This window comes from Mixophyes fleayi, chromosome 1 (genome assembly GCF_038048845.1).
Source record: "Mixophyes fleayi isolate aMixFle1 chromosome 1, aMixFle1.hap1, whole genome shotgun sequence".
Classification (NCBI taxonomy): Eukaryota; Metazoa; Chordata; class Amphibia; order Anura; family Limnodynastidae; genus Mixophyes; species Mixophyes fleayi.
The window spans coordinates 453,160,533-453,179,865 of NC_134402.1; the positions used below are offsets into that span (position 1 = coordinate 453,160,533).

At 47.3% G+C, this 19,333-nt stretch overlaps 1 protein-coding gene and 1 long non-coding RNA gene across 5 annotated transcripts in view; one reads left to right on the top strand and one right to left on the bottom strand.

Annotated features, from left to right (window-relative positions):
• Positions 1 to 18,042, bottom strand: part of NOL6 (nucleolar protein 6) — a 44,287-nt gene extending 26,245 nt beyond the window's left edge. The window contains exons 1-10 of one of the 3 annotated variants that reach the window (XM_075186413.1): positions 17,967 to 18,042; positions 5,455 to 5,688; positions 5,133 to 5,249; positions 4,866 to 5,045; positions 3,942 to 4,110; positions 3,275 to 3,409; positions 2,710 to 2,879; positions 2,317 to 2,437; positions 974 to 1,032; positions 391 to 492 (exon numbers count right to left, since the gene is read on the bottom strand). In XM_075186413.1, coding sequence (XP_075042514.1) covers positions 391 to 492; positions 974 to 1,032; positions 2,317 to 2,437; positions 2,710 to 2,879; positions 3,275 to 3,409; positions 3,942 to 4,110; positions 4,866 to 5,045; positions 5,133 to 5,249; positions 5,455 to 5,688; positions 17,967 to 17,987 — 1,308 coding nt within the window. In that variant the 5' untranslated portion in view covers positions 17,988 to 18,042. Of the gene's footprint in view, positions 1 to 390; positions 493 to 973; positions 1,033 to 2,316; positions 2,438 to 2,709; positions 2,880 to 3,274; positions 3,410 to 3,941; positions 4,111 to 4,865; positions 5,046 to 5,132; positions 5,250 to 5,454; positions 5,689 to 13,016; positions 13,077 to 17,966 lie in introns of those variants that run through there. The other 2 variants (XM_075186403.1, XM_075186393.1) reach the window with 2 other exon arrangements.
• Positions 18,036 to 19,057, top strand: LOC142101952 (uncharacterized). 2 transcript variants are annotated; one of them, XR_012679166.1, is made up of 3 exons: positions 18,036 to 18,440; positions 18,526 to 18,599; positions 18,674 to 19,057. It is a non-coding gene; the product is annotated as an uncharacterized LOC142101952 (long non-coding RNA). The 2 variants fall into 2 exon arrangements; XR_012679168.1 differs by having other exon boundaries at positions 18,540 to 18,599.
• Positions 19,058 to 19,333: the final 276 nt, after the last annotated feature.

Consider the following 19,333-nt stretch of genomic DNA (forward strand, 5'->3'; position numbering starts at 1 on the left):
GTGTGTACGAGTGTTAGAGGTCATCAGAGGTGGGAAGCCATGCTGGGACTTATAGTTCCCCATTCTCTACCATGATGAACTCTGAAAGCAGCCAGGGACAACGCTGTGTATGCAGACAGCAAATTCTACAACAAAAATATTTTTGCTCATATCCTCCCTAATACTGTGAGATGCAAATTAGAATCAGCTCTTTGGACAACCAACGCAAGGTGACACAGCTTCCCCCAGTATAACGTACTGTATTATAAAATAGATTTATTTAGTTCAACATTTCTTTCACATTTAACATCAGGTTGAGCTCTCTGTGCTATACAATCATCAGGGCAGGTAGTTACAGTATTTACATACGGGATCCCCTCTCACTGGGCCACATGTCCCCCCTCCTCTCACCTGTCTGTATTTGACAGCAGTCATCTCTGCACAGAGATTCACGATTCCAAGCGGATCAACAAAAACAACTTCAAACGCCTGGTGAAAATCAGCAACTGTGGGCTGGGAAACAGTAAAGAGACGTTAGGAATCACAGCAAAGCTGGGGAGGTGCGAGTGAGGAACATTGATTGAACTGGAACAAAATACAATTGCAAATACAAGGAGTAAACTTAACTGAACTTTTTATTTTATTAGAAAATTATACACAGCGCTGATCATTTTCAGATTTTGGTCATCTTAGTGCGATTTATTTAAAAGCGGTGTAGTTTCTACTTTTAGCCTGCAGAGGTCACTGTTGTAATTAAGGATTACGGAGAGCAACAGCTGCACTGATCAAACGTCAGCTCAGTAGGTAAATAGTGATTTAGTAACCGCTGTGAGGCAGCATGCATGAAACTACATCTTCCATCATGCATTGCAGTCCACAGCTAGACACAGGCACTTCTGACTTACAGGCAGATAAACAAAGTAATTTTTACTCCTTGGTAAATACCTATATAAATCTGCCCCTACCCATTCTCTGCAGGACAATCTGCACTTACCAAGGAGGTGTCTGTAGATTGTGACATTGTAATTCCGCTGACGGTCAGGTCCGTGTTAGCTGCAGGAATACAATACATACTGCATCAAAATGAATAGTTCTGCAACAGTGATGCATTAAATTAGACGTTTCAACACAGGATCCTATAGTAGTACGTATGAAACAAATCCAGCAATGTGCTTTTTGCTGGCAAAAGTTACACGGCAAAATTAATCAACACAGACCACATAACACACCAAGATGTAAGTGACAGCCCTGCCCTGGGGCATCGCTTATCTGAGCTGGATAACAGCAACGATTGTGGTTCTGAGGAGAGGATGCTTCAAAAACTTCCAAGAAAGAAAATAATTTGAACAGAATATATTATTTATATATTTCACTCTACAAACTGGTCTAAATGGTCTAATACCACAAGTCTATTAGATATTCTTTGACACAGACCAGACACATTCATATTTCGTTCTTCAAACGTTTATATCTACTTGCCCTTAAACACTTGGAGGTAAACAAATGTATCAAGCTGCGACTTTCCAGCAGGTTTGAAAAGTGGAGATGTTGCCTATAGCAACCATTCAGATTCTAGCTGTCATTTTGTAGAATGTACTAAATAAATGGTAAGTAGACTCTGATTGGTTGCTATAGGCAACATCTCCACTTTTCAAAACCCCTGGAAACTCTCAGCTTGATACACTTACCCCTTGGTCTTTTAAAGGTTTTCCACCTTGAGGTGTGTAGTTGTGTAAACACTAAATACATTGCTTAGGTTTATTGCTCTGGAATATGAAACGTGTCTGTTTGCACTGGATGCTATGTTGTGTCTGATCCGCCTCAATAAGAATATACAAGTCTGCTTGATGATATAAAGATATGGCTGACAAACACAGAAAGAAACCAGAAAGCAAAAAGCAATGTATTAAAAGTGGCAGCACCAATAAGTATAAATCACATGAAGGCAGAAATGCCATTAAAGGCTGATTGTTATCTGGCGTAATACAGTTTGTCAAGTATAAAAAATAATTTAGTGTTTATATTTATTATTGCTTGAACTGAAGGAAGGACGATGTCTGGAAAGTTCCTCTTGATAATAAAAATAAATAAATAAGTGTCCTCAAAAATACTGCATTACTCGGCTTTCTGCAATAGATGAGCACCGCGCAGGATGAAACGTCCTAACTTAGAAACCACACAGAGCACAAGAAGTATTTCTGTAGGTTCCGTCACATGACACGTTCGGCAGCGATACGTACAACCTTCGTCAGGACAGTGACCGGTGACATCTGCAGAGCCCTCACCTGGGTACAATGACCCAATGTTTCCTGCAGTGCCCCCTAGTGGAGAGTTTACCTAAGAACTGCAGCGTGTTCCGTAGCACCTGGTGTCCATTCATCACTTTGTTGACCTTGTTCCTGGAGAGCAGGTAAGCCACCAGCATGGAGGCCACAAAGCCGTTAAAGCAGCCGTAGCCCTGGGGAAACAAGTTAATGGAACATATTTATTCTGTACATTGTACCTCTACTTTATCCAACGTCTCCCTTCACCTCGTACCCCACCCATTAAGGACGATAGTCCAGTTTCCTGAAGCCACGGTGCTTGGAGTCTGCCCATAATACCAGGAGCTCTAGTAACGGGGATACAGAAGGTCCCCCGGGAGCGGCTGATCCCCCATTATTAGCATTACACATAGGAGCATTGCATGTCTGATTAAGGAGCTGGAACATCACCCCCTCCTCCAGTTACCTTGTCAAACTGCCGTTGGCGCAGCCAGACTTTCAGAATAGAGATGCCGTCTTTCATGCCGGGGAACTCGCTGGCACAGCTGGACAGGTGGTGCAAATGCTGCTCCAGAGCCAGGTCACACAACAGGGCGTTGTTATAGTGTGGGGTGGGAGGCTCACTGGCGCTCTCTGCTGGATACGTGGAGAAACACACATTCCATTACTTTACAAATGTATCCTAGCACCATTGCCTCTATTCATCTGTTAGCCTCACCGTATATGTAAAGGTGTCTCCCCATAAAATGTATTTTTTCATAGAATGTACGGGGAGGGAGGGAGATGGGGAGGGAGGGAGATAGAGAGAGATATATAGAGAGAGACACACACACACACTAGACTGCTCTATAACGGTGAGGATAGCTACATAACACGAGGGCATCGCTGGTTAGCGTTGCTCAGAGATTATGAGGCCGATCAGAACCTCTAGACCAGTCTGTGCATTTGTGGCTCCATAGTGGGGTATCAGCAGACTGAGAGGAGACCGCAGACCCTCACACTGGCTGACGTTGATCACGTTCGGTCCTTACCCTTCTGTCCTGCGCTCCCCTTCGAGTACCAAGCTTTCCTCACATTGTTCTTGTTGGGGAACAGCCGGCTGAATTTAAACACCCCGGGAGGAAGACAGACGTGAATACGCACAGTCACCAGCTTCTCATCTTTACCTGCACAACGACCATAAGAAAACATAGGAGGCGTTATATCTTACTACAGAGGATTCATTAGAACACACTGAAAACAATGAACTAAGTTCAGCCAATCAAATCACAATAATCCTTTTCTTTTCTTCTTTTCACTTTTAATCGACAGAAAGAAAAAGCTCAATAAAAAGTTTTCAATTTTCTGTCTGAGGGGTAAAAAAAAAAAGAAACACTTTGTAACCTTTAGAACAAGATAGATATATATATATGTGTATATGTATTTTTTTACTAGTGATCAACATAAATAGAAATGTATAAGTAAACTGTGATAACAGGTAAAAAAAAATACAATTAAGTTTCCAAATGCTGAGACTGGAGATGGGATATGACGGAATGCGGAGGACAATGTGGAACTGCAGACACTGTAGCAGATGTGACCATTAATATATGAACGCTTTGGATTAGCGGAATGCAAAAGAAAAAACAGTCTCATCCAAGTGGATGGAAGGTAAGGGGGAGTGATCGGGCACTAAAACACACAGCGCCCCCCACTCACCACTAGGCCTCAGCAGCAGGACAGGCTTCAGATGGTTGCTGTTCATGTACGTGAATTTCACGCTGCCAAAGATCTCGCTCTTCGCCATGTGATGGGCAATGTGCACCAGGTACAGGGCTCGTTTCCGCAAGTATCGCTGGTTCAAGTTATCTTTATCTTGTAGGATTTCCTGCGCAGAATATAAGGGGTTAATGACAACATGGCAGAGGAATTAACGTGACCTTACATGCATACATCATCCTCCCCTCAGTTCACCCGGGAGAGAGACAGATAGAAGAGCTGAGAAAGTGTGCTAACAACAAACTGCTCTGTCCCTCCCCCGCCGGCCCCCTGCACCCCACCAGGGCTTCCTATTGGAGCAGGCAATTGACAGTGACCTCGATTTGCATACTGGCCGGGCTGTTTAGCATGTTAGCTGGCTTGAACAGAATGCTCTATTGCAGTGATTAGGACTTTCTTACCTGGTGCCTTCAGCAAATAATACAGAGTATACACAGAACATCCAGATCTGTGCAAATGTGTCTGGTCATATAAGTCAATATACAGGGGCAACACGGAGTTAAATCAGTACTTTTAACCACTAGTTTATATGGTATTCACTTTATAGTATGAAATAACTGCAAATCTTCCATTATTTTATATTTCATGCGATTCAATTTCTCTACACACGGTGGAGTGTCCCAAAGTCACCCTAAACTGGGGGAGATGAACACTAACAATGAACAGATTCCTTAAAAGGCCTTCACCGAGAAGCCAATGTCCACCTTATAAACCATGAAAGAGCAGATTGTGGGAAGTGTGTGGACAGGGGGAGTATATTACAGCCCACTACCACGCTCCTGGGAACAGCTAAAACTGTTTAGGGGCAAAAAGAAAAAAGGTCAAGACACAGCAGGAAGATAACAAAAGAAGACAGAAGATTACCCGTGGCATTGTGACCGCCACGTCCACGTTGATGTCTGGCTTGATGCAGGTCCCTAGGAGGTAACTGCCCACCACTTTGACAGAGGACGGGGGCAGGAAGTGGAACTTGCCCTTTACTTGGTACGGAACCTGCAGGAACGGAACCTTCACAGATTTGGGAACCCAGGACTGGTCCACCAGCTGCAGGAAGACAAAACAAAAAAAGTCATAAGAAAACACAGAGTTAATGACCCTAGAAAACGGCCACGCGATGATTTCAACCCTTACTTCTGTCTCAGCGGTGCTGGGGACCTTCCCGATGAGGTCGCTGATCTCCTGCAGGAACGCGTCAATGTTCTTCCTTCTCTTCTCCTTCAGCTTCACTTCCTGTAGCAGCTCCTCAATCTGTGGAATATAACAAAGTCATCTAGACACCGGCTCAGTGCCACCCAAACACCAAGATGTTTAAAGGGAATCACAATGACAAGCAAAACCCCTGCTCAATCCCTATAGCACATTTATTAACTTACGTACACACTTCCCATTCAATGAACAGATTCTATCTCGGTATATATGACAGCAGCGCAGAGCCTGCGTCACGAGACGTTACCTGCATGCGCAGGAGGCTGGTGTGGTAGACTTGCTCGGCCTCCTTCAGTCGGACCAGCTCCTCCGTAGTCATCGGTTTGCTGCTGTTGTTGGACTTCCTCAGCTTCGCAGGTCTCTGAGTATTAGTCTTCGCCACTCTCTTAACTGGACGTTTCTTATTCTCTTTGGGGGCTGGAGAGTCACCCGAATCCTGGGGATCCTCAGACACGATCCTCTCCTCCACATGGCTGTCCTCCTAGAAAGAGACGTAAAGAACTAATTAATAAAAGGAAAAGGGATACAGCCCTAAATCTGCAACTGATACATGAGACCAGCTATTACCCTCAAATGGAGGGTACAATGCGCCACAGGGTCCGATTATCACACGGTGCGAACAATGCGCGAGAGGGTCCGATTATCACAGGGAGCGGACAATGCGCCAGAGGGTCCGATTATCACAGGGAGCGAACATTGCGCCAGAGGGTCCGATTATCACAGGGAGCGGACAATGCGCCACAGGGTCCAATTATCACACAGAGCAGACAATGCGTCAGAGGGTCAGACGGGATAGACGTAGTACATCACGTACAGGGAGAGATACGGGATAGACGTAGTACATCACGTACAGGAGAGATACGGGATACAGAAGTAGTACATCACGTACAGGGGAGAGATACGGGATACAGACGTAGTACATCACGTACAGGGAGAGATACGGGATACAGACGTAGTACATCACGTACAGGGGAGAGATACGGGATACAGACGTAGTACATCACGTACAGGGAGAGATACGGGATACAGACGTAGTACATCACGTACAGGGGAGAGATACGGGATACAGACGTAGTACATCACGTACAGGAAGAGATACGGGATACAGACGTAGTACATCACGTACAGGAGAGATACGGGATACAGACGTAGTACATCACGTACAGGGAGAGATACGGGATACAGACGTAGTACATCACGTACAGGGGGAGATACGGGATACAGACGTAGTACATCACGTACAGGGAGAGAGATACGGGATACAGACGTAGTACATCACGTACAGGGGAGATACGGGATAGACGTAGTACATCACGTACAGGGAGAGATACGGGATACAGACGTAGTACATCACGTACAGGGAGAGAGATACGGGATACAGACGTAGTACATCACGTACAGGGAGAGAGATACGGGATACAGACGTAGTACATCACGTACAGGAGAGATACGGGATACCGACGTCATACATCACGTACAGGAGAGATACGGGATACAGACGTAGTACATCACGTACAGGGAGAGATACGGGATACAGACGTAGTACATCACGTACAGGAGAGATACGGGATACAGACGTAGTACATCACGTACAGGGAGAGATACGGGATACAGACGTAGTACATCACGTACAGGGAGAGATACGGGATACAGACGTAGTACATCACGTACAGGGAGAGATACGGGATACAGACGTAGTACATCACGTACAGGGGGAGATACGGGATACAGACGTAGTACATCACGTACAGGGAGAGAGATACGGGATACAGACGTAGTACATCACGTACAGGGGAGATACGGGATAGACGTAGTACATCACGTACAGGGAGAGATACGGGATACAGACGTAGTACATCACGTACAGGGAGAGAGATACGGGATACAGACGTAGTACATCACGTACAGGAGAGATACGGGATACAGACGTCATACATCACGTACAGGAGAGATACGGGATACAGACGTAGTACATCACGTACAGGGAGAGATACGGGATACAGACGTAGTACATCACGTACAGGAGAGATACGGGATACAGACGTAGTACATCACGTACAGGGAGAGATACGGGATACAGACGTAGTACATCACGTACAGGGAGAGATACGGGATACAGACGTAGTACATCACGTACAGGGGAGAGATACGGGATACAGACGTAGTACATCACATACAGGAGAGATACGGGATACAGACGTAGTACATCACGTACAGGGAGAGAGATACGGGATACAGACGTAGTACATCACGTACAGGAGAGATACGGGATACAGACGTAGTACATCACGTACAGGGGAGAGATACGGGATACAGACGTAGTACATCACGTACAGGGAGAGATACGGGATACAGACGTAGTACATCACGTACAGGGAGAGAGATACGGGATAGACGTAGTACATCACGTACAGGGGAGAGATACGGGATACTGACGTAGTACATCACGTACAGGAGAGATACGGGATAGACGTAGTACATCACGTACAGGGGAGAGATACGGGATACAGACGTAGTACATCACGTACAGGGAGAGATACGGGATACAGACGTAGTACATCACGTACAGGAGAGATACGGGATACAGACGTAGTACATCACGTACAGGGAGAGAGATACGGGATACAGACGTAGTACATCACGTACAGGAGAGATACGGGATACAGACGTAGTACATCACGTACAGGGAGAGATACGGGATACAGACGTAGTACAGCACGTACAGGGAGAGATACGGGATACAGACGTAGTACAGCACGTACAGGAGAGATACGGGATACAGACGTAGTACATCACGTACAGGAGAGATACGGGATACAGACGTAGTACATCACGTACAGGAGAGATACGGGATACAGACGTAGTACATCACGTACAGGGAGAGATACGGGATACAGACGTAGTACATCACGTACAGGAGAGATACGGGATACAGACGTAGTACATCACGTACAGGGAGAGATACGGGATACAGACGTAGTACATCACGTACAGGGAGAGATACGGGATACAGACGTAGTACATCACGTACAGGGGAGAGATACGGGATACAGACGTAGTACATCACGTACAGGAGAGATACGGGATACAGACGTAGTACATCACGTACAGGGAGAGAGATACGGGATACAGACGTAGTACATCACGTACAGGGAGAGATACGGGATACAGACGTAGTACATCACGTACAGGGAGAGATACGGGATACAGACGTAGTACATCACGTACAGGGAGAGATACGGGATACAGACGTAGTACATCACGTACAGGGAGAGATACGGGATACAGACGTAGTACATCACGTACAGGGAGAGAGATACGGGATACAGACGTAGTACATCACGTACAGGGGAGATACGGGATAGACGTAGTACATCACGTACAGGGAGAGATACGGGATACAGACGTAGTACATCACGTACAGGGAGAGAGATACGGGATACAGACGTAGTACATCACGTACAGGAGAGATACGGGATACAGACGTCATACATCACGTACAGGAGAGATACGGGATACAGACGTAGTACATCACGTACAGGGAGAGATACGGGATACAGACGTAGTACATCACGTACAGGAGAGATACGGGATACAGACGTAGTACATCACGTACAGGGAGAGATACGGGATACAGACGTAGTACATCACGTACAGGGAGAGATACGGGATACAGACGTAGTACATCACGTACAGGGGAGAGATACGGGATACAGACGTAGTACATCACGTACAGGAGAGATACGGGATACAGACGTAGTACATCACGTACAGGGAGAGAGATACGGGATACAGACGTAGTACATCACGTACAGCAGAGATACGGGATACAGACGTAGTACATCACGTACAGGGGAGAGATACGGGATACAGACGTAGTACATCACGTACAGGGAGAGATACGGGATACAGACGTAGTACATCACGTACAGGGAGAGAGATACGGGATAGACGTAGTACATCACGTACAGGGGAGAGATACGGGATACTGACGTAGTACATCACGTACAGGAGAGATACGGGATAGACGTAGTACATCACGTACAGGGGAGAGATACGGGATACAGACGTAGTACATCACGTACAGGGAGAGATACGGGATACAGACGTAGTACATCACGTACAGGAGAGATACGGGATACAGACGTAGTACATCACGTACAGGGAGAGAGATACGGGATACAGACGTAGTACATCACGTACAGGAGAGATACGGGATACAGACGTAGTACATCACGTACAGGGAGAGATACGGGATACAGACGTAGTACAGCACGTACAGGGAGAGATACGGGATACAGACGTAGTACAGCACGTACAGGAGAGATACGGGATACAGACGTAGTACATCACGTACAGGAGAGATACGGGATACAGACGTAGTACATCACGTACAGGAGAGATACGGGATACAGACGTAGTACATCACGTACAGGGAGAGATACGGGATACAGACGTAGTACATCACGTACAGGAGAGATACGGGATACAGACGTAGTACATCACGTACAGGGAGAGATACGGGATACAGACGTAGTACATCACGTACAGGGAGAGATACGGGATACAGACGTAGTACATCACGTACAGGGGAGAGATACGGGATACAGACGTAGTACATCACGTACAGGAGAGATACGGGATACAGACGTAGTACATCACGTACAGGGAGAGAGATACGGGATACAGACGTAGTACATCACGTACAGGAGAGATACGGGATACAGACGTAGTACATCACGTACAGGGGAGAGATACGGGATACAGACGTAGTACATCACGTACAGGGAGAGATACGGGATACAGACGTAGTACATCACGTACAGGGAGAGAGATACGGGATAGACGTAGTACATCACGTACAGGGGAGAGATACGGGATACTGACGTAGTACATCACGTACAGGAGAGATACGGGATAGACGTAGTACATCACGTACAGGGGAGAGATACGGGATACAGACGTAGTACATCACGTACAGGGAGAGATACGGGATACAGACGTAGTACATCACGTACAGGAGAGATACGGGATACAGACGTAGTACATCACGTACAGGGAGAGAGATACGGGATACAGACGTAGTACATCACGTACAGGAGAGATACGGGATACAGACGTAGTACATCACGTACAGGGAGAGATACGGGATACAGACGTAGTACAGCACGTACAGGGAGAGATACGGGATACAGACGTAGTACAGCACGTACAGGAGAGATACGGGATACAGACGTAGTACATCACGTACAGGAGAGATACGGGATACAGACGTAGTACATCACGTACAGGAGAGATACGGGATACAGACGTAGTACATCACGAACAGGGGGAGATACGGGATACAGACGTAGTACATCACGTACAGGGAGAGATACGGGATACAGACGTAGTACATCACGTACAGGAGAGATACGGGATAGACGTAGTACATCACATACAGGGGGAGATACGGGATACAGACGTAGTACATCGCGTACAGGGGGAGAGATACGGGATACAGACGTAGTACATCACGTACAGGGAGAGATACGGGATACAGACGTAGTACATCACGTACAGGGGGAGATACGGGATACAGACGTAGTACATCACGTACAGGGGGAGATACGGGATACAGACGTAGTACATCACGTACAGGGGGAGATACGGGATAGACGTAGTACATCACGTACAGGAGAGATACGGGATACAGACGTAGTACATCACGTACAGGGAGAGATACGGGATACAGACGTAGTACATCACGTACAGGGGGAGATACGGGATACTGACGTAGTACATCACGTACAGGGGGAGATACGGGATACAGACGTAGTACATCACGTACAGGGGGAGAGATACGGGATACAGACGTAGTACATCACGTACAGGAGAGATACGGGATACAGACGTCATACATCACGTACAGGAGAGATACGGGATACAGACGTAGTACATCACGTACAGGGAGAGATACGGGATACAGACGTAGTACATCACGTACAGGAGAGATACGGGATACAGACGTAGTACATCACGTACAGGGAGAGATACGGGATACAGACGTAGTACATCACGTACAGGGAGAGATACGGGATACAGACGTAGTACATCACGTACAGGGGAGAGATACGGGATACAGACGTAGTACATCACGTACAGGAGAGATACGGGATACAGACGTAGTACATCACGTACAGGGAGAGAGATACGGGATACAGACGTAGTACATCACGTACAGGAGAGATACGGGATACAGACGTAGTACATCACGTACAGGGGAGAGATACGGGATACAGACGTAGTACATCACGTACAGGGAGAGATACGGGATACAGACGTAGTACATCACGTACAGGGAGAGAGATACGGGATAGACGTAGTACATCACGTACAGGGGAGAGATACGGGATACTGACGTAGTACATCACGTACAGGAGAGATACGGGATAGACGTAGTACATCACGTACAGGGGAGAGATACGGATACAGACGTAGTACATCACGTACAGGGAGAGATACGGGATACAGACGTAGTACATCACGTACAGGAGAGATACGGGATACAGACGTAGTACATCACGTAACAGGGAGAGAGATACGGGATACAGACGTAGTACATCACGTACAGGAGAGATACGGGATACAGACGTAGTACATCACGTACAGGGAGAGATACGGGATACAGACGTAGTACAGCACGTACAGGGAGAGATACGGGATACAGACGTAGTACAGCACGTACAGGAGAGATACGGGATACAGACGTAGTACATCACGTACAGGAGAGATACGGGATACAGACGTAGTACATCACGTACAGGAGAGATACGGGATACAGACGTAGTACATCACGTACAGGGGGAGATACGGGATACAGACGTAGTACATCACGTACAGGGAGAGATACGGGATACAGACGTAGTACATCACGTACAGGAGAGATACAGGATAGACGTAGTACATCACATACAGGGGGAGATACGGGATACAGACGTAGTACATCGCGTACAGGGGGAGAGATACGGGATACAGACGTAGTACAATCACGTACAGGGAGAGATACGGATACAGACGTAGTACATCACGTACAGGGGAGATACGGATACAGACGTAGTACATCACATACAGGGGGAGATACGGGATACAGACGTAGTACATCACGTACAGGGGGAGATACGGGATACAGACGTAGTACATCACGTACAGGGGGAGATACGGGATACAGACGTAGTACATCACGTACAGGGGGAGATACGGGATACAGACGTAGTACATCACGTACAGGGGGAGATACGGGATACAGACGTAGTACATCACGTACAGGGGGAGATACGGGATACAGACGTAGTACATCACGTACAGGGGAGATACGGGATAGACGTAGTACATCACGTACAGGAGAGATACGGGATACAGACGTAGTACATCACGTACAGGGAGAGATACGGGATACAGACGTAGTACATCACGTACAGGGGGAGATACGGGATACTGACGTAGTACATCACGTACAGGGGGAGATACGGGATACAGACGTAGTACATCACGTACAGGGGAGAGATACGGGATACAGACGTAGTACATCACGTACAGGGGAGATACGGGATACAGACGTAGTACATCACGTACAGGGAGAGATACGGGATACAGACGTAGTACATCACGTACAGGGGAGAGATACGGGATACAGACGTAGTACATCACGTACAGAAGAGATACGGATACAGACGTAGTACATCACGTACAGGGAGAGATACGGGATACAGACGTAGTACATCACGTACAGGGGAGAGATACGGGATACAGACGTAGTACATCACATACAGGAGAGAGATACGGGATACAGACGTAGTACATCACGTACAGAGAGAGATACGGGATACAGACGTAGTACATCACGTACAGGAGAGATACGGGATAGACGTAGTACATCACGTACAGGGGGAGATACGGGATACAGACGTAGTACATCACGTACAGGGGGAGAGATACGGGATACAGACGTAGTACATCACGTACAGGGAGAGATACGGGATACAGACGTAGTACATCACGTGCAGGGGGAGATACGGGATACAGACGTAGTACATCACGTACAGGGAGAGATACGGGATACAGACGTAGTACATCACGTACAGGGGGAGATACGGGATACAGACGTAGTACATCACGTACAGGGGGAGATACGGGATACAGACGTAGTACATCACGTACAGGGGGAGATACGGGATACAGACGTAGTACATCACGTACAGGGGAGATACGGGATAGACGTAGTACATCACGTACAGGGAGAGAGATACGGGATACAGACGTAGTACATCACGTACAGGGAGAGAGATACGGGATACAGACGTAGTACATCACGTACAGGGAGAGATACGGGATTACAGACGTAGTACATCACGTACAGGGAGAGAGATACGGGATACAGACGTAGTACATCACGTACAGGGAGAGAGATACGGGATACAGACGTAGTACATCACGTACAGGGGAGAGATACGGGATACAGACGTAGTACATCACGTACAGGGAGAGAGATACGGGATACAGACGTAGTACATCACGTACAGGGAGAGATACGGGATACAGACGTAGTACATCACGTACAGGGAGAGAGATACGGGATACAGACGTAGTACATCACGTACAGGGGAGAGATACGGGATACAGACGTAGTACATCACGTACGGGAGAGATACGGGATACAGACGTAGTACATCACGTACAGGAGAGAGATACGGGATAGACGTAGTACATCACGTACAGAGAGAGATACGGGACACAGACGTAGTACATCACGTACAGGAGAGATACGGGATACAGACGTAGTACATCACGTACAGGGGGAGATACGGGATACAGACGTAGTACATCACGTACAGGGGAGAGATACAGGATACAGACGTAGTACATCACGTACAGGGGGAGATACGGGATACAGACGTAGTACATCACGTACAGGGGAGAGATACGGGATACAGACGTAGTACATCACGTACAGGGGGAGATACGGGATACAGACGTAGTACATCACGTACAGGGGAGAGATACGGGATACAGACGTAGTACATCACGTACAGGAGAGATACGGGATACAGACGTAGTACATCACGTACAGGAGAGATACGGGATACAGACGTAGTACATCACGTACAGGGGAGAGATACGGGATACAGACGTAGTACATCACGTACAGGGGGAGATACGGGATACAGACGTAGTACATCACGTACAGGAGAGATACGGGATACAGACGTAGTACAGCACGTACAGGGAGAGATACGGGGTACAGACGTAGTACATCACGTACAGGAGAGAGATACGGGATACAGACGTAGTACATCACGTACAGGGGGAGATACGGGATACAGACGTAGTACATCACGTACAGGAGAGATACGGGATACAGACGTAGTACATCACGTACAGGGGAGAGATACGGGATACAGACGTAGTACATCACGTACAGGAGAGATACGGGATACAGACGTAGTACATCACGTACAGAAGAGATACGGGATACAGACGTAGTACATCACGTACAGGGGGAGATACGGGATACAGACGTAGTACATCACGTACAGGAGAGATACGGGATACAGACGTAGTACATCACGTACAGGGGAGAGATACGGGATACAGACGTAGTACATCACGTACAGGGGAGAGATACGGGATACAGACGTAGTACATCACGTACAGGAGAGATACGGGATACAGACGTAGTACATCACGTACAGGAGAGATACGGGATACAGACGTAGTACATCACGTACAGGGGAGAGATACGGGATACAGACGTAGTACATCACGTACAGGAGAGAGATACGGGATAGACGTAGTACATCACGTACAGGGAGAGAGATACGGGATACAGACGTAGTACATCACGTACAGGAGAGATACGGGATACAGACGTAGTACATCACGTACAGGAGAGATACGGGATACAGACGTAGTACATCACGTACAGGGGGAGATACGGGATACAGACGTAGTACATCACGTACAGGAGAGATACGGGATAGACGTAGTACATCACGTACAGGGAGAGATACGGGATACAGACGTAGTACATCACGTACAGGGAGAGATACGGGATACAGACGTAGTACATCACGTACAGGAGAGAGATACGGGATAGACGTAGTACATCACGTACAGGGGAGAGATACGGGATACAGACGTAGTACATCACGTACAGGAGAGATACGGGATAGACGTAGTACATCACGTACAGGGAGAGATACGGGATACAGACGTAGTACATCACGTACAGGGAGAGATACGGGATACAGACGTAGTACATCACGTACAGGAGAGATACGGGATACAGACGTAGTACATCACGTACAGGAGAGATACGGGATACAGACGTAGTACATCACGTACAGGGGGAGATACGGGATACAGACGTAGTACATCACGTACAGGAGAGATACGGGATAGACGTAGTACATCACGTACAGGGAGAGATACGGGATACAGACGTAGTACATCACGTACAGGGAGAGATACGGGATACAGACGTAGTACATCACGTACAGGGGAGATACGGGATAGACGTAGTACATCACGTACAGGGGAGAGATACGGGATACAGACGTAGTACATCACGTACAGGAGAGATACGGGATACAGACGTAGTACATCACGTACAGGGAGAGATACGGGATACAGACGTAGTACATCACGTACAGGGAGAGATACGGGATACAGACGTAGTACATCACGTACAGGAGAGATACGGGATACAGACGTAGTACATCACGTACAGGGAGAGATACGGGATACAGACGTAGTACATCACGTACAGGGAGAGATACGGGATACAGACGTAGTACATCACGTACAGGGGGAGATACGGGATACAGACGTAGTACATCACGTACAGGAGAGATACGGGATATAGACGTAGTACATCACGTACAGGAGAGATACGGGATACAGACGTAGTACATCACGTACAGGGAGAGATACGGGATACAGACGTAGTACATCACGTACAGGGAGAGATACGGGATACAGACGTAGTACATCACGTACAGGGGGAGATACGGGATACAGACGTAGTACATCACGTACAGGAGAGAGATACGGGATAGACGTAGTACATCACGTACAGGGGAGAGATACGGGATACAGACGTAGTACATCACGTACAGGAGAGATACGGGATAGACGTAGTACATCACCTACAGGGAGAGATACGGGATACAGACGTAGTACATCACGTACAGGGGGAGATACGGGATACAGACGTAGTACATCACGTACAGGAGAGATACGGGATAGACGTAGTACATCACGTACAGGAGAGATACGGGATACAGACGTAGTACATCACGTACAGGAGAGATACGGGATACAGACGTAGTACATCACGTACAGGGAGAGATACGGGACACAGACGTAGTACATCACGTACAGGAGAGAGATACGGGATAGACGTAGTACATCACGTACAGGGGAGAGATACGGGATACAGACGTAGTACATCACGTACAGGGGAGAGATACGGGATACAGACGTAGTACATCACGTACAGGGGGAGATACGGGATACAGACGTAGTACATCACGTACAGGGGGAGATACGGGATACAGACGTAGTACATCACGTACAGAGAGAGATACGGGATAGACGTAGTACATCACGTACAGGGGAGATACGGGATACAGACGTAGTACATCACGTACAGGGAGAGATACGGGATACAGACGTAGTACATCACGTACAGGGGAGATACGGGATACAGACGTAGTACATCACGTACAGGAGAGATACGGGATACAGACGTAGTACATCACGTACAGGGAGAGATACGGGATACAGACGTAGTACATCACGTACAGGAGAGATACGGGATACAGACGTAGTACATCACGTACAGGGAGAGAGATACGGGATACAGACGTAGTACATCACGTACAGGGGGAGATACGGGATACAGACGTAGTACATCACGTACAGGGGGAGATACGGGATACAGACGTAGTACATCACGTACAGGGGAGATACGGGATACAGACGTAGTACATCACGTACAGGGAGAGATACGGGATAGACGTAGTACATCACGTACAGGGGAGAGATACGGGATACTGACGTAGTACATCACGTACAGGGGAGATACGGGATAGACGTAGTACATCACGTACAGGAGAGATACGGGATACAGACGTAGTACATCACGTACAGGGAGAGATACGGGATACAGACGTAGTACATCACGTACAGGAGAGATACGGGATACAGACGTAGTACATCACGTACAGGGAGAGAGATACGGGATACAGACGTAGTACATCACGTACAGGGGGAGATACGGGATACAGACGTAGTACATCACGTACAGGGGGAGATACGGGATACAGACGTAGTACATCACGTACAGGGGAGATACGGGATACAGACGTAGTACATCACGTACAGGGGAGAGATACGGGATACAGACGTAGTACATCACGTACAGGGAGAGAGATACGGGATACAGACGTAGTACATCACGTACAGGGAGAGATACGGGATACAGACGTAGTACATCACGTACAGGGGAGAGATACGGGATACAGACGTAGTACATCACGTACAGGGGAGATACGGGATACAGACGTAGTACATCACGTACAGGGTGATATTATTATTATACATATATAAAGGGGTCGATAGATATATTTATATGTATTATAAGTTTATGTCATGTCACGTCACGTGACGTGACCGGGGTCCTAGCTCCGCCCCTCCCCGGGTGTTACCGGGCAGTACCTGGCTCCGCTTTCCCTTCATCTCCTCACCGACACGTGGGTCACCGACACAGACAGCTGTAGCCCCGCCCAGTTCGGTCTCCTCATTGGACAACGTGCTAGTCGCACATTTGCGTCACCATCCTCAGGCTCTTACTCAGTGACGTCGCAGTGGGCGCCATGTTGGAACAGGGCATCTGTGGACACCGCTGCAGGGCGGCCGGTCAGTGATGCAGTGTCAGCCATGATGGCGACTGGCAGCCGTGCCCATAGTTCCTGTGTTTTACACTGTGGTGTCCAGGGCAACATGGAGGGTTTCTATAAGCTTTATTCTGGTCGTAAAATACACAAATATAAGTTGTTTAGCTTATAATACATTACACATATACCTTAGGGATCCATCTGATGTTACAGGGACACCAATCACAAACATTTACAGAGTGATATATTCAGCTCCTGCTTTTCTCTCATGATTTTCCTATTGCAGCAATTTGAGGTGAGTTGAATGTGTTAAATTATTATGTTTAACATCAGCACTCTCTCACCTATCGCTGTTATCTGTTACTTATAACTGTACTTAGTTTTGTCTTAATAGAGAGAGAGGGAGCGTCTGAGCTGTATCTGCAATAGTGATGGAAAGTGTGTGATTTTGGAGGTAGGCGACTGCCCCTGGAATTTAGCATGAACCTGTATTATTTCTATTGTTTTCATATATATGTTTTTATTCAGGACTTTAGGGGACAGTTGTCCGCTGTCCTGGAATTTCTGGGAGCCTCCCGGAATACTGGCTGATCTTCCGGGCCCCCGAGAGAGTCTGGCGTTGATGAGACTGCAGTGGGCGAAGCGTGATGAAGCGACTCATTAAGTCCCACCTGACCATGAGTACATGTAGCTCTCCTCTTTATCTCCCGGGTGGGACCTCGAAATGTAGTCAGGTCTGTGATAGGCAATAAGCGCCCTTCAGAGGGCCCCCACAGAGGATGGAGAGCGCAGTGCGCACCTGCCTCTCCCATGTGTGCCATTTCCCAGCATGTCCAATGCAGAATGGCGACACCGTCTTGTACTGCTCACAATAGCCCCTTTTCATTTCCAGCTCCAGGCCCTTAATAAACATCATAAGGATGGGGCAAAGGGGAACGGGAAGAGTCGCACAAGTGGTTAGTTGAGTGATTATACCCTTCTACTATTGTGATCAAATTAGGATACTCCTAAATTTATATTATGAGGGATGCGTCCAACCTTAATAGTATTGAGAAAAAAGGGAAGAGGAAAGGAGGTTGATGAGACGCACTAAGCACTCCGTGGATATAATAATAGTTTTGGGGCAACTAGGATTTGGATATATTAAAACTTAACTTTTATTATCATGAATTTCTAAAAGCAGCGAAA